General features: G+C 33.0%; 1 protein-coding gene across 5 annotated transcripts in view; it reads right to left on the bottom strand.

The window, feature by feature from the left end:
• LOC109069209 (SRC kinase signaling inhibitor 1-like) overlaps positions 1-16,580 on the bottom strand; it is a 50,685-nt gene that overhangs the window by 4,062 nt on the left and 30,043 nt on the right. For 3 of the 5 annotated variants that reach the window (XM_042714694.1, XM_042714693.1, XM_042714697.1), the window contains 14 exons: positions 16,274-16,357; positions 16,052-16,092; positions 14,591-14,614; positions 13,589-13,749; positions 12,636-12,811; positions 12,406-12,536; positions 11,611-11,758; positions 11,297-11,517; positions 10,324-10,556; positions 9,703-9,991; positions 9,430-9,572; positions 7,998-8,183; positions 7,615-7,734; positions 3,683-3,826 (listed from right to left, as the gene is read on the bottom strand). In XM_042714694.1, the coding sequence (XP_042570628.1) occupies positions 3,683-3,826; positions 7,615-7,734; positions 7,998-8,183; positions 9,430-9,572; positions 9,703-9,991; positions 10,324-10,556; positions 11,297-11,517; positions 11,611-11,758; positions 12,406-12,536; positions 12,636-12,811; positions 13,589-13,749; positions 14,591-14,614; positions 16,052-16,092; positions 16,274-16,357 (2,101 nt within the window). The remainder of the gene's footprint in view (positions 1-3,682; positions 3,827-7,614; positions 7,735-7,997; positions 8,184-9,429; positions 9,573-9,702; positions 9,992-10,323; positions 10,557-11,296; positions 11,518-11,610; positions 11,759-12,405; positions 12,537-12,635; positions 12,812-13,588; positions 13,750-14,590; positions 14,615-16,051; positions 16,093-16,273; positions 16,358-16,580) is intronic. The other 2 variants (XM_042714695.1, XM_042714696.1) reach the window with 2 other exon arrangements.

The raw sequence follows: 16,580 nt of genomic DNA, 5'->3' as shown, positions 1-16,580 counted from the left end.
GCTTATCTTGACTAATAAACGAGTGTTATCAGCTGTGACTTCTCTAAATAATTTTTAGACCAGTTTTCTTGATTGAGATTCAAAGTCGGGTTAAATGCAGTATAGTCAAGTATAGTCAGCATACAGTATACCACTAAATTTATGCTTCTGACAGACACTTTTATCCAAATAATTGTACATTTTGTTATCATTTCCTGCTTTCCCAGGGGAATCAAACCCATGATCTTGGTGTTTGTAGCGCTGTGCTGTTTGAACTACAGGAACGGAGTATGCAATGCATGCTAGTATTCCATTGCGAACATAACCACAAACCTCCAGTTATATAGATGAATTAAATCAAACCAAGTGAGCAGCCGCAGTTTATAGATGCGTGGGAATGCAGGTATCACAGACTCCGCTGGTTGCTATTGAGGGGCTGCTTGCCTCATTCCACTGTTGCCACGGTGATTGTCTGTTCAATCCTCACACGGACAGGAATCCATCCAGCCACAGATAACACCTGTCATTTACTCACCCTCGTGCTGATTCAAACCTGTATGCCTTTTTACATTTATAGTGCTGTTATGGAGCTGTTTTGTATGGAAGCATGTTTTCTCCACATAATAAAAAAAAAAGTCATTGTGACCTTTTATTTCACAATTCTGACTTTTTATTTCAGAATCAGGAGCTTCTTCTGAATTCTGAGATCAAGTCACAATTTTGACTTTTTTTTGGAAAAAAATCTTGTTTTTCTTAACATCAGAAACAGTTTAAATTTTGCAATTCTGATTTTTTTTCTCTGAATTCTGAGTTCAAGTAACAAGTTTGACTTTTTTCTGAATTCTGAGTTTACATCTTGCTATTCTTTTTTTAAACATCAGAAACATCTGTTTAAATTTTGCAATTGTGTTTTTCTCTGAATTCTGAGTTTAAATCTTGCAATTCTTGTTTTTTTTAAACATCAGAAACAGTTTAAACTTTGCAATTCAGATTTTTTTTTTCTCTCTGAATTCTGAGTTTAAATCTTGCAGTTATGATTTTTTTTCACTGAATTCTGAGTTCGTCACAATTTTTACTTTTTTTCTGAATTCTGAGTTTACATCTTGCAATTCTTGTTTTTTTCTGATGTTTTTCTCTTATAAAAATAAAAAGTTGCAATTAGCTTTCTTATTTTTTGCTGAAGCGAAAATGAGCTTCAACAGTTTTGTCCTTTTTGGAGCCTGGCAATAAAAACCACCTTTAAAACAGCAGCTCAAACATTTTTCTAAATATCTCCTTTCTTTTGCAAAAAAAAAAAAAAAAAAAAAGTAAGTCGTGCACAACGTGAGGGTGAGAAAATGGCAATTCTCCTTTTTAGGTAATCTGTTCCTTTAACTGGCATGTCTGTAAAAATCTTATCTTGCAGTCATGTCACTGCCAATTAAAAAATCCACTATTTTCATTTGGGAGACATTTATTTGCCCCTGGAGTGGATCAGACAGTCTGCAGCAGGCTGGCTAACTCGGAGCTTACGCTGAGCTACTGTAATAGTCTGTCGATTAACCCTGCAGGACTGAGAGAGAGAGAGAGAGAGAGAGAGAGAGAGAGAGAGAGAGAGAGAGCAGAAGAAACCAAACCTCACCGTCTTATCTCTTCCTTTTCTCTGTCTTTCCATCCAATTTTTCACTTCCTTCCCTCAGGGTTCGCACACAAATCTCTCTCCTCTCGTGCTTTCAGGATGGATTTTGGGGAGCGCTGACTTTGCGAGTTGCTCTGATAGATAGAGACTGTGCAACACTACAGCAACACTGCAGTCTCACCTTTCCTCTTCACTCTTCTGTACATTACTTGATCAGATTTTCCTATTAGCGTTAAGTGATTTTAAATTAGAAGCTGTCAAATAAGCATAAAGTGAAATCGAAACTTAACCTATTTACTTTCTTAGTACGCGTTCCAGGTCTTTTTTATCCATGATTGCAGCTGTTTTGTGTCAAATAAGCATAAATTAAAATAAAAATTTACCCTATTTACTTTCCTTATACACATTTCTGGTCTTTTTACGCATGATTTAGTTGTTTTGTGTGAAATAAGCATAAAGTAAAATCTAAATTATTTTTGATTTGAATTATTATAAATCAAAAATTTACTTTTTTAATACACATTCCTGATCCTTTGTCCATGATTTAGTATGCATTATTCCCAAAAAAATTATTTTTTCCTCTATTCTGATTTAGCACTAGCACTTTTTACAATCAAATCAACTTATTAGAAAAGAAAAAGTAATTTCATGTTCACTTCAACATATCCTAAAATAAATGCCTTTCTTCCAGGTTGGTAGCTAGCCAAACCCGACCATGATCAAAGCACACGTCTCATCTCCAATTCCTTCTCTTTTCTGACCGATCTTTCAAAAGCTTTGACACATTAAAGCATCACAGTGACAATGTCAGAAAGTATCTAGGTCACGTATGTTATCTCACCTTGACCTGTCCTGTCATAAGCACAGCACAAAGCTTCTTTCGCCTGGGATCTGACAGCTTGAGTACTCATCAAAATGTAGTGCTTCAGACCAGTATAGTTCCTTACAGATTATAGACAAAGAGTGAAAGGAAATCTCAAAGATGGCACAAGGACAGGGACTTCAGTTTGCCCAATTAGCTGGCGTCATTATGACTTCATTGGCAATTAGTTGAACGCCACTGAGATTCCAACAATCTCTTTGAAACATTTAAGGACATTAAGGTCTAAAAAATAATCTACGCAAGTACATTACAGTTTAAAAATTTGGAAAGAAATTAATGCTTTTATTCAGCATGGATGCATTAAATTGATCAAAAGTGACTTTAAAAACACTTAATATTTTATGAAAAATTTCTATTTTAAATAAATGCTTTTCTTTTGGAATTTCTATTCTTCAAGGAACCCTAGGAAAAAAATGATTTCCACAAAAATATGGATAATAATTAGAAATATTTTTTAGCAGCAAATCAGCATATTAGAATGATTTCTGAAGGATTATGTGACACTGAAGACTGGAGTAATGATGCTGAAAATTCAGCTGCGCATCACAGGAATAAATTACATGTTTAAATATATTAAAATAGAAAATAGCCATTTTAATTTGTAATAATATTTCACTATTTAAAAAAAAAAAATATGATCACATAAATGCAGCCTTGATGAGCAAAAGAGATTTTCAATTACTTTAAAATCTAACCAGCCCCATAATCTTAAACGATAATGTATGTGAGCACTGCTTTCGCATCTGTGTACTTGCATCTCATAAATTTCTAGCCTTAATGTCAACTTTTTCCTCCTAGAGTAGAAACAAGCTACAAATTGAGAGAAATATAGTGACTGTCCTTTGGCGTCGTTCCCTGGCATTGTGATGCACTATATTGTGCTGTTTTGTTCTGGAAGAAAAGTTCATGTAGCATGGAAGAGAAAAATACGTAGTCTGTGAGCATACGGGGAAAACTTGTGCATACTGAGCCCCCTCACACAGTGGAAAACCATAACATCTGTGCAGCAACTGGGAGACGTAGCAGCTTATATGGAAGTAAGTGCTCGGCTGCAGGTGTTACAGTCATTGGAGTCGATGGATGTGTTTGCACTGAACGACAGCTCTGACTCGTGCCTTTTAGCCCAGAGCAGAGGTAAAGTCAGCGAGAGCGCGCGTCAGTCAGCCGATAGCAGGGTGCAGTTATTGTTAGAAGTGGAATACCTGCTGCTGACCCTGCTGGAGCTTTGGGAATTCCTCCTGCTGTTTCCTGCTCCTGCGCTCCAGGCTGCTCTGCTGCAGGTGCCGCAGACGGGACGCGGCAGATGGCTGCACCAGTTTGGCGGAGCCCGGAGGAGTGCCTACAGGCTGAGAACCAGAGAGAACAAACATGAATAAACAACAGCAGGCTGGGCTGGGCTGGAAAATGACCGTGTTTGTTTAAGTCGTGGGACTGAATTTTAATCATTCACGTTTGTTGGAAGAAGAGTGTCGTGATAAAAGCTCTGCTCCAAAACCCAGTGAGCTGCCCAAAATCTCTGCTCCTGATGTGAATGAAGACTGACACAACTTTCTTGAGAATATGTGAGAGCATTTTGTTTTTGCTTTGCAAGGAAACATTCAATATTCAAGAGATTCATGATTCAAGATTTTTATCTTGACTCTTGAATCTCCTGAATGTTTCCTTGCAAAGCAAAGTTCCATGTAACTTTTAGATATCATAACCCTCCAGCGTCTTGACCCAACTGGTAAATTATTAGTGTAATGGAAGCCCAAATAAATAATAATAATAATAATAATAATAAATAATAATTATTATCATTAATATTGACTAGTAATAAATGGTTGTTATTATAATTATTATATAACATTTTATTTTATTATTTACTTAATTGCTTTATTATATTATATTATATTATATATTATATTATATTATATTATATTATATTATATTATATTATAAGAAATATAAAAATGTAAAATTACAATGTGAAAAAATAACAATAATAATGCAAATATTATTATTAACCAATAATAATAATTCATTTATTATTAATATTTACTATTATTGTTAGAACTATTGCTTAATACTCAATTGCGTTATTCAATATTATATTATATAATAAGAAATTTAGTTACAATGTGAGAAATAAACAGAATAATAACTAACAGTAATAATTTGTTTACTTATTATTATTAATATTGATTATTCTAATTATTATAATTTATAATAAATATAATAATACTTAGTAATACTGCTTAATACTAAGTTGTTTTAATATTATATAATATTATTTAATAAGAAATATAAAACAGTTAGTTACAATGTGTAATTTATTTTTTTAGTATTAATATTGACTATTATTATTATTATTATTATTATTATTAATTGCTTAATACTCAATTGCTTTATTTAAAATTACAATATTATATAATATGAAATATAAAAATAGTTACAATGTGAGAAATAAACAGAATAATAATAATAATAATAATAAGAAGAAGAAGAATAAACTAATAGTAATCATTTATTGATTTATTATTATTAATATTGACTATTGTTATTGTTATTATTATTTATAATATTATAATAATTAACACTTAGTACTACTGCCTAATTTCTAGTTGCTTTGTTTAATATTATATAATATTATTTAATAAGAAATATTAAAACAGTTCATAATATATAATTATAAATACTAATATTAATAGTGTAAATATTTATAACAATAGTAGTCATTTATTAATGTTGTTTATCATTATTAAATAAATTAGAATTATTATATAATACTTAATAGATAAATACTTAATTGATTTATTTAATATTATAAATAATACTATTAAATAAAGCAATTAAGAAAGCTTTAAAAAGCACATTAAAAATATGTGAGTGATGCATAATGTTATTGTGGGTGGTTGTCAGGGCATTGCTATGCGGTTGCTAGGGTGTCAAAGAGCTCGGTCTTTACTATATTCTGGCTTCTAAATACGGTTTGGGTCTCGCCTTCAGTGTAAGTCTAAGGAATATTGTCCCCCATTTTAATGGCAGCTGTGTTACAATAATACAAAATAAAATAGAAATGTATTCAGCGCTAAAAATCGAAAGATAATCAATCTGTCTAACTGAAATTACACCATTTCATCCGTTTTTGTATGTACTACACATTAGTGCACAGCAGAACCAAGCCGTTAGCTTAGCATCATGATCCATTTCAGTCTGATTTGGTTGCTGCAAATGTGAGAGAGACGCAGTTTGCTAGGTTTTGGATCAAAAAGCGAAAAAACAGAAATAGAAACACTAATTGAATGAAAGAAAGAGACACAGGGAATCTCTACAGAGCAGCATGCAGCATGCAGCAGTCGTGTTGACTGACACCCTGCATGTGTGCAAGGAAGCTGATATTAGCACTCTTTCACACTTCTTTCATTGTGAAACATTAGTAGAACTCAGCACAATGCATCTCTGCAGGCTGACAACAAGATTCACACACACACACACACACACACACATACAGACACAGGCTGTCCAGATATCTAAGATGATAACAACACCGTCAAACAGACCAGCAGACATCCTGAATTCACTGGTCAATTACGCTATAGTTTCCTGTATTGAATTGCTTGTTGATACAGTAAACGGAACGAGTGAAAATGAGGCAAGTACATAGTTAAGAAACATATCGTGTATGGAAAAGCTGTCGAGACTGATTAGTGGGCAAAGTCAGCAGTTCATTTAGACCGCAGTAGCTGACATGTTTTTTGTGCTGTCTGTTTGTTCTTGGCTCTTGAAAGTTTTACTTTAAAGACTTTAAGCTTGTTAAAATTGATTTGCTACCACAGTGTCACAACATTACTGTCGCTGTGAAGAAGAGGCACAGATTGACATAACAAAAGATAGAGCGAGAGCGAAAAAGAGATGACCTTGACTGATACATGCTGCTTTTTCCAACAGCTTAGCATCAAAAGAAAAAAAGTGAACTGTCTCTTATGTCAGAATGTTATATCTGTAAAAATGACAGATATAATAATTATTTGCATGTACATTTTGCAGTTACAGAGTTTCTACTTTTAATTTTTTCAACATATTTTTACTGCTTGCTTTGAGGAAATATGTGACTTTTCATTCAAAATTATGAGAGATATCTTAAACTCCCAGTGTCCTGACCCATCTGGTATTAAGTATGGAAGCCCATTTTCACCTTAGTGTAAAAATAAAACTAATTGTGAGAAAGTTCAAAATAAGAAATAGTCACACTGTGAAATATAAAATACTGTAAATAATAAATATTATATAATGAAATAATAATAATACATATTATATAACATTTAATGCTTAATATTCAATAACATATTATTAAAGCAATTAAGATATACATTTGCAATTGTAAGAAAATAATATATTTTAATAATGTAATATAATATAATTTAATAATGTACTGTAAAATTATAGAAGTGTATATTTATAATATTCATAATTATTTATAATAAAATGCATAATTATTCATTATAAAAATTATTATTAAATAAGTTCATTATTATACAGCATTTAATGGCTTAATAGCTTTAATAATAAAATAGAATATTAAATTACTTTATTAAAATATTTTATTTAATGTTTATTTAATAATAGCAATATTAAATAAAATATTCTTGCATAATATTGAATTATCTTAATGCTTAACTGCTTTATTTAATATTATATCAATATAATACATTATTAAATAAAAAAATAAGTATTTTAATTATTTTAATAAGAATTATAATATTGTACAATAATATTATTATATTATATTATATTATATTATATTATATTATATTATATTATATTATATTATATTATATTATATTATATTATATTATATTATATTAGAGATTATAAAAGAAACATTTGACATTTTTTAGAAACTATAAAATATCAAATATTACAAGTCAAGAAACACTTAAAAAGGTTAGAAAACATATTTAGCTCCCAAGTTTCAAAACTAAACCTCATTCAAGCTGTCTAATAACATGCAGCAGCAGAGCTGGTTAAAGACTTGAAGAGATGACAGATTAATAGGTTTTGTGTCAGAGTGCATTAGTAAGGTTCAGGAAAAACCTCAATGGCAGAAGTTATAGGAAGGCCTGAGAGGAAGGATTGGCACTTAACACGTTACCTCTCGCCACAGAGAGTTGCTGATCCACTGGCCTGCCCTGTCAACACTGTTAGGAGTGACCTCAGCAGGGCTTTGGGCCTCAGCAGTGACCCTCAGTCTCACTGGGACTCTCTGAAATGCCTTTCATGTTGGTGTGTGGAATAATACATTGACGTGTTCAAGTTTGGAGGAAAATGAACAACACATTATTCCCAAATCTGGGGTATTGAAGTCTTGACAAAGCAATACAAATTATTTATTGGCAATTTACTGAATAACAGACCAATCAAGAGTTTTTATACCTCAGTGTCATCCTATATGTACACATACACATACTGTACTCATAAGAAACAGTGAAAAGAACACCATTTCATCCATCCGACAGATGTATGTAAGCTTTTTACCTCTAGCTCTGCCATTATCTTCTCATCTTCATCCTCATCTTCCTTCATCCCAGAAGCAGCGATGACCGGAGGTGTGGATGAAGGTCGGGGCCCGTCGGAGGTCGATGGGCGTCTCAGTTTGACTGGAGGTGTCTGGGATTGAGTCGGTACTTCAGCATCCTCTCTGTTCTCTAGCTTCTCCAACTTCTACAAAAATAAGACATGTATGAAAGAGCAAACTAATAAACATCTACAGGCACAGCAAGATGTGAAGCACAAGAAATATTAACATCTGCAGCAAAGGAAATAAAACTTTAACAGTTAACAGCTAATCAAGTACAAAGTACATATTATTACAACAAAAGCATTAGAATTTGTTACTATGCTACTCATACTTCAATTTTTGTTCAGTTATTACAAAACTGGCTAAGATGTTTTTAGTTTTCAAAAGTTATGATGTGAGTCTATTGATACTGACCCAAAATTATAATATCTTGGCAAAACTTTGATCTGCTGTAACAAAACTCCGTACACTTCATTAGCACCATGATCTGAGGGCACACGCCAAATTTAGGAAGAGTACCACCTTCAGGTTATGAGATCAGTGTTCAAAAGTTAGAATGATGTGAATCTAATGATTTTTGACCCAAATTACAATTTATAGAATAGATGCTATATCTTGGCAAAACTTTGATCTATCGAAACACAACTTGGAACACTTCGTCAGCACCATAATTGAAGTGTACATGCCAAATTTGGAAACAGCGCCACCTTCGGGTTATGAGATCGGTGTTCAAAAGTTATAATGATGTGAATCTAATGATTTTGACCCAAAATTAGCATACATGGAATAGATGCTATATCTTGGCAAAACTTTGATCTATTGAAACAAAACTTGGCACACTTCATCAGCACCATAATCTAAGTGTACATGCCAAATTTGGAAACAGTGCCAACTTCAGGTCATGAGATCAGTATTCAAAAGTTATATTGATATGAATCTAATGATTCTGGCCCAAAATTAGCATATATAAAGTAGAAGAGATGTTATATCTTGGCAAAACTTTGATCTATCAAAACAAAACACACGTCATTAACACCATGATCTGAGGGTACATGCCAAATTTGGGAACAGTGCCACTTACAGGTTATGAGATACAAAAAAATACCAATTTTTGCTGAAAACTTTTGAAATGTCAGAAAAGCATTAGCTTTGTGTCTACAGATTCCTTGAGTCATGCTGAATTCGTTGATTCTAATCGGATGAATGTTGCCTGTCAGCGATTTTGAAATTTGTCACAACCTGTAATATTTTTTAAATGCTTTAATATATCCCCACACAATATGGTACACATAATCATGCCCTTAACATGCCTGAAAAGTTGCCAACTAATGTTCAAAAGATATAAGGCTTTTTCAAAAATGCTTTTAACTTTTGAAAATTGTTGTTTACCTTCACACTCTTGTTTATGGTGATAACTTCTCCACTGCTGTTGGTCGTGAGCCCAAGACCTGATGGGAAACTTCGTCGTGGAGGAGGAGGGGGCGGAGACTTGGACAGCTTCTCTGTGCGATACCGTGGCACAGTCAACTCCCCTGATCAATCAATCAAATTAATTGATCAATAAACCTGTTAATCTGTCTATTGATCATTCAGATCATAATTAAACAGCCAAAATCATATGCAGTTATTATAGCTCTTGCTGCAGTAATGATATTATCTCACCTGATCCCCTGCGTGGGATGCCGTCTTTGCTGGGTGGTTTTGGTGGGATTTTGCTGGGCTGGTGTTCAGGTGTTAAGGTAGGAGTGGAGGAGGCTGAACCAGGTGCTGGGAGGGAGGACAGCTGGGGTTTTGGCGGTACGGCCGGTTTGGTGATCTGCTTGGCGGCAAAGTCCAGATCTGGAATGGCCTTCATCAGCTCAGCTTGAGTTTCCTCCAGCAGACGATTGATGTCTTGAGCACTGAACTGAGTTAAACTGGCTCTCTTCTCCTCCCAGTCTCGCTCTGCAGCCTAAAGACACACACCCACGTGCGTTATCGCGCAAAGGTTCCCAAACTTTAAATAAATCTTATCCAGGGGTGTGATGCATGTGTTTGTAGTGCCAGTTTTTGGAGAGAGTAAAAATCTGAAGTTAGCAAAATGATTCAAACCTTTTAAAATGTTACAATTGTAATATTAATGTAAAAGAAAAAGTCAAATTTATTTTATTATGTTTATAGTACTTTTAAAACTTTCAGGTCTGGAAATAACCATTTTATTATTTCGACAAATCCATGACTGTTGAAACTAAAGCAGCAAAAAACAGACAGAAAAGTAAATCTAGTTACTAGTGTGTTCATTACCAGTCGGACCTCCACAGACACTCCTTTGTCAGATTCTCTACGTGCGGGCAGATCTTCCAGGCCGCTGGTCTTTATTGGCCCTGTGGAGGTGCTGTCCAGTTCAGGCATGATGGGATCTGTCACCCCGGCCCCTGCCAGCCAGTTACCCAGCGTGGTGCTGCCAGGAATACCACCGCTGCTCATACTGGCACCAACGGCAGAGCCAAGCACGTTAGACAGACTAGTGGTACATCCTAAAATCAGTCAATCAATCAATGAATCAGTCAATCGTTTAAATAACAAATTATCCAGCAAGCATTAGCCAATAAATGTTCCCAAACCTTGTTCTCTAAATATATCAGTTAAAGATCAGAATGAAAGTCCAAACAGCTGATAAAAACATTACAACTATCCATCAATTAAAATGAAGTGAAAAAATGTGTGTTTGTAAAAACCAAATGCATCAAGGCTTATAAAACTGCCCAAAATACGACTTCATAATCCAATATAACGCTTCCTCCAGTGAAAAAGTCCATGCCCTGTTGTTGACACCAATATATTGGTTTAGAACTGTCTTGGACTGTTAAAACTTGTAAATGGTGCTTCATCTGATTTCTCTCCTGATTCAGACCAGACAGCTTTTTCACTGGAGAAAGCAATATTATAGATAGAGGACTTGGATTTTTGCTGGAAGCAATGGTTTTAATGATGGATTTCTTTCTCGCAAATACATTAACTGATGGGCTGAAGTGGCTTGGATTACTTGTGGATTATTGTGATGTTTTTATCAGCTGTTTGGACTCTCATTCTGCCGGCACCCATTCACTGCAGAGGATCCATTGGTGAGCAAGTGATGTAATGCTAAATTTCTCCAAATTTCTTCCAATGAAGAAAAACTAATCTACATCTTGGATGACCTGAAGGCAAGTAAAAAAAGATCAACTACTCCTTAAACAAATCAAAACCTCAAAGAGACTGTAAAAATGGTGTTTACCTATACTAGAAGCACTGGTCAGGCCAGGGTTTGAGGTATTAGTGCCCAGGGAGGCAGAAAGAGTGGCAGTGCCCAATAAGGTGCCTCCTAAGTCAGGCAGATTTAGAGAAGGGCTGGTGAGAATATCTAGATCAGAGCTCCTGCTGTAGTCAGGGTCACTTGCACTGGAAACTGAACTACTGAAGTCATCGGGTGTCCTCCACACACCTTCTGATACCTGCCTGTACACAAACACACACTGAGGAATGCTTTAGGCATGGCACTAGAGAACGTATCTGAAAAGGAGTGAATGTTTATGTGTTTGTGTGCGTTACCTTCGTAGTAGAGCGAGTGTATTGGTGATGTTTCTGCAGCGTTTCAACAGGGCCTCCAGTCTCAGCGGTTCCTCTTTCAGAAACTTGACGGCTTCCACCTCCACCCTCAACACCACACGCATCTTACTTTGTAAATTGGGGAACTGATCTAAACACATAAATTGTAGAACACAGTACATAGATTTAGCCTATAATTGGATTGTATAGATATCCACACTGCTACTGTGTACCAATAAAGAGCAAGACCAATGTAGTCTGACCACAGAATGAATGACTCATTTTATGAGCCATTTTTTAAAGAATCTAAATTATATAGCACAACCAACTGTCATGAGTCAGATCTTTCCATTTCAAGTCCATTCTTTTCAATGAAACATAAAAAATTACAGTGTGATCAGTGTAGTTTGATTGCCAAACAAATGACTCTTATGAGTCAGTACTTTTTAGTGAATCAAAAACATACAGTACAGCATAACCAGTGTAATCTGACATTGAACGAATGATTAATATGAGCCGGTCTTTAAAAGTGAATCAGAAACACATAGCACAATCAGTACAGTCTGATTAATGAAGTATGAGTCAGGTTCTTTTTAGTGAATCAAAAACTATATAGCTCACCTAGTGTAATCCGAATCCCTAATGAATTGCTCTAATGATGGCTAGTTATTATAATTGTAAATTCCAAATTTTGTGTAAACAAACACAATGTATTATATAAAATTAAAATATTCATTAATGGTCGGTAGCATGAATGGTATGCTGTGTGCAAATTCCTCTTCTTCAATGGTCACTCACTCTTGAGGTCAGTGACAGTCTCTCCCAGTCTCCTGAGCTCCAGACTCTTCTGTTCTATTTCCTGTTCTGTCACCAGGTGATGGTTAAGTCCCGCCCCCATCCTCATTTCCTCCACCGAGCGCTCGAGATCACTGGAAACACAAAGGAACAAATCACATCCATCACAAATTATATGCAGCATTGTTTTTCAGTAGTGTTCTCATTTGGAGGTTGCAGATGCTTTAGCTCACTGTAGTTGTTGTATAATAAGTTCTTCTTCATTAAGGTAGCGTAGCCTCTCTTCTTCAACAAGAAGACGCTGACGCTGTAATGGATCTTCTTGTGTGCGAGTCGCCTCGATCAGACACATCCCCAAATCAGACTCCGTCTGCCTCAGTAATGCCTGAACGGAGTCCTGATTCTGCAACTATAAAACACACAGATATACAAACCCGTATATATAAATAAAATATTGTTAGATATAAATAGATACATTAAAATTTTATTACACTCTTCATACAGTGCACATTTCCAATGCAATTGCCTGTCAAGCTCCAAAAAACATAAAAATTTATTATTTATGTGCTATTTCCCTAGTCTTTTGAAGCAAATTCAGAGCTTTGTATGAATAAAATTAATTTCTTTAAGCCATTATTTATAATCATTTTACCCCAATGAATATGTGATAAGTTAGAATTTTTGCTATTTATTTAGCAATATTATGCAAAATTTAATTCCCACCTGTGCACAAGATTAAATACACAGCAAAACAAATATAAATATTAAACAACAAATATTAAAATCAATATGTAAATAAATATACATTTCCATATAGATTAAATTATTATACATTTTAAATAAAAAAGTATATATACACACAAACAGTTAAAAAGATAATATAATATTAAATAGATATTTAAATGTAATATATTAATAATAATAACAATAATGCCATATTATAATACATTAATAATTAAAATAAATATAAAATAATAAAAAATCTTTTTAATTAATTTATATTAATTTATTATAATTTTCAAATAAACATTCATAATTGAAATTAATAAAAATACAATATAACGTCAGAGTTGATGTACATCAGAAATGAAAAATAAAAATCTATCTATCTAACTATCTATCTAAATACACAGCAGTTTTTAGAACTTACATGAGACTTACAAATGCACAAAACACACACACACACCTGTAACTGGCGCAGTTGTGTCAGCTGTTTGCGCAGTTCAGCTGTGTGCTGCTGCAGGTCAGTAAGGTGCAGCTGCATTTGTGAACGGGACATTGCTATTGGCTGAGAGGCTGCAGTGGGCGGAGGCGGCATCAGGGCCAGCGGAGCAGATGGTGACGATACTACCAATCCACAGGAGCAAATGTCATACATAAATCATTAAACTTAAAATATTAAAACACATGCAATTTCATTTAAAATGTGTAATGGATAATCAGATTTCACTATAAGCCTGTTAGTCATTCTGCTTTAAATGTCTTAATCTATTTAAATCTTTCTGAAAATGCCTAATTTCCATATTAACCACAAAAGAACAACAAAAGGCATCAGATTCTTTGTCTTGATTTGTACATTATGAGTCACATCCAAAAACAAGCCCGACACAACTCGGTACATCTACAGTACGTTGTATATTCATGCAACATACAGTCAAATTCAGACCCTTGTTTGCATATACATTCAAACTGTTAAATAATCTCAGAAACAGACTTTGTCCTCGTTAGATCCTTTTAAGAACTGGAAAAGGAAGACAAAACATTCTAGTACAATGACATTCAAGTGTTAGTGGGAATTTCCATACAACAAAAACATTCGGGGAGAATCCATAGGACAGACATACTGTATATATCCAGTGCCAATAAAAGCGTACACCACATTGGACTTTTTGTGCTACATGAATCATTATGTATTTAACTGTTTGTCAACACAAAGTGCTCTGCAATCTTAAATAATATGTATTAAATTAATGAAATGTAAAAGTCAAAGGAGGAGAATACTTTTTGTAGACACTGTATATACTTAAACAGACGGTTTCCAAACTCCAGGATCTGAGATCCCTCAATACAGACATTCTATACACACTCCTGACGCAAAATTGCAATGCACAAATCGCAATGCAACACAATCTGTAATGCAACACACGAAGGGGAAACCAAGAAAGTGACAGACAACCACACAATATACCTTTTTGTTTTCTAAACCTTCCAGCTGAAATATAAAATATCACCAGTTAACTGTCCCCAAAATAGTACATACTAGTGCACAAGAAATTATAATAAATTAATAAACAGAAATGCATATTATAAAATAATAATAATAATGACAAATGTAATAAATATATAAAAATGTATTATTTAAAATAATAATAATAATTATTCGTATAAATTATAATGCATAAATAATGAAAATAAACATTAATTGAAAAATATAAAAATAAATAAAACTGCCAAATATGATGTTATGTATATATAGTCATATGTATTATGAGTTATAATAAATTAAACTAAATATAAAATTATACACATATGAAAAACAACATATTAAAATCATAATAATATTATATTAATCTAAACAATAATATAAATAATATTATTTGAAGTTATATATTTCAAATAATTATAAATTATAATAAATACATTATAAATATAAATAATGACTTTACAAATATCTAAATAAATGTGTATATATATCAATTATATGCAAGATTTATTCATTATAAATAATAAATAAAATACATCTAAATAAAGATATTATTTAAAAAATAAATAAATCAAATGTATCATAAATTATAATAATAAAATATAAATTGTAATTTCTAAATATACATATTAAATGATAAATATTAAAATAAATATATAATATAATATAATATAATATAATATAATATAATATAATATAATATAATATAATATAATATAATATAATATAATATAATATAATATGTCTGTGGCATTAGCAAGAATTCTCTTCATGTTAATTTACATTACTAACACTCAAATCTTGAACTCTGTCACGGACTACAGCCGTAAAACACAAACAAACATTAGCTAATGTAAACCAATCCAAATGAGCTTCATTTTAAGTCAGATCATACTGCGGTCCTTGAGGACTTGGACTGCCTGCTTCTGTCATTTAGATAAACATCCTTTAGTCGTGTCTTATCACCACCATGCATGATTCACTCGTTTAATGACCTGTTAATTGAAACGCCTACTCTGCATCACTTAATTGTTCTTATGAAAATAATTAGTTTAGTAACAGCTATTCTGAAGCACAAACAGTTCAGGCTTTGTTGGAAGTGTTCACTTGATGTCAGTAAGATTAATTTATTAACCTTATACGCCGAACAATGCTCATGCATTAATATGTTCAAGCATTAATATGATGGGCGTATGTTGAATTGTATTCATTTTGATTGTGTTTGTTAGTATGTCAGTTTCTAAATCATAATTTATCATTCATTTTATTATATATCTGTCAGAAAGGATGTATTTAGAGCTTTTTCCATTAATTAGGTTTTTAAAGGTGACGATTTGTAGTGCATGTAATAAAATGTCTTCATCTTTGATATTTTACATTTTTTAACAATGTTTCCCATAAATGTTTAAGCCATACTGACACACACTCAGACCATATGGTACTCACTCTCTGGTGCAGAGCAGTCACTTGCTGTTTCTGTTTTCTCACTGCAAGACAAAAACAGGAAGCTTGAAGGACAAATTCCATTTGCATGCTAATATAAGTTACATGGATGTACATTATGAAAAAAACCATTAAAATGAATGTTGACAGTTTCAAAAGTCATTCAAAAGTTTCAGGTTTAATAGTGAGATTCAGTAGTATTGGACTGAAGTCCAGATTTCTTACGGGCTGTCTGGTCCTCGGGTCAAAACGCTCTGAACTAATCCAGTTAAACTGGCTATCTGCTTCTCCATGGCCTCCATGCGCTCTCTAAAAATACAAAATACCATTAAACACAAACAAACAAGATTCTCTTGCAAAACTTCAGTTCATCCAAAAAACTCACAAAATGTTTACAAAATTTGTACATACTCTTATAATACTAAATCAAATCTTAAATATAAAAATACATATTATTATAAATAATAATAAATAAAATGTCTAATTTATTCATTATAAATTATTTAAAATATATGTAAATAAATATGTAAAA

The sequence above is a fragment of the Cyprinus carpio genome, chromosome A24 (assembly GCF_018340385.1).
Source record: "Cyprinus carpio isolate SPL01 chromosome A24, ASM1834038v1, whole genome shotgun sequence".
In the NCBI taxonomy this organism is placed as follows: domain Eukaryota; kingdom Metazoa; phylum Chordata; class Actinopteri; order Cypriniformes; family Cyprinidae; genus Cyprinus; species Cyprinus carpio.
Note: the sequence above shows the minus strand (reverse complement) of the source record. Positions and strands in the feature narration are given on the sequence as shown.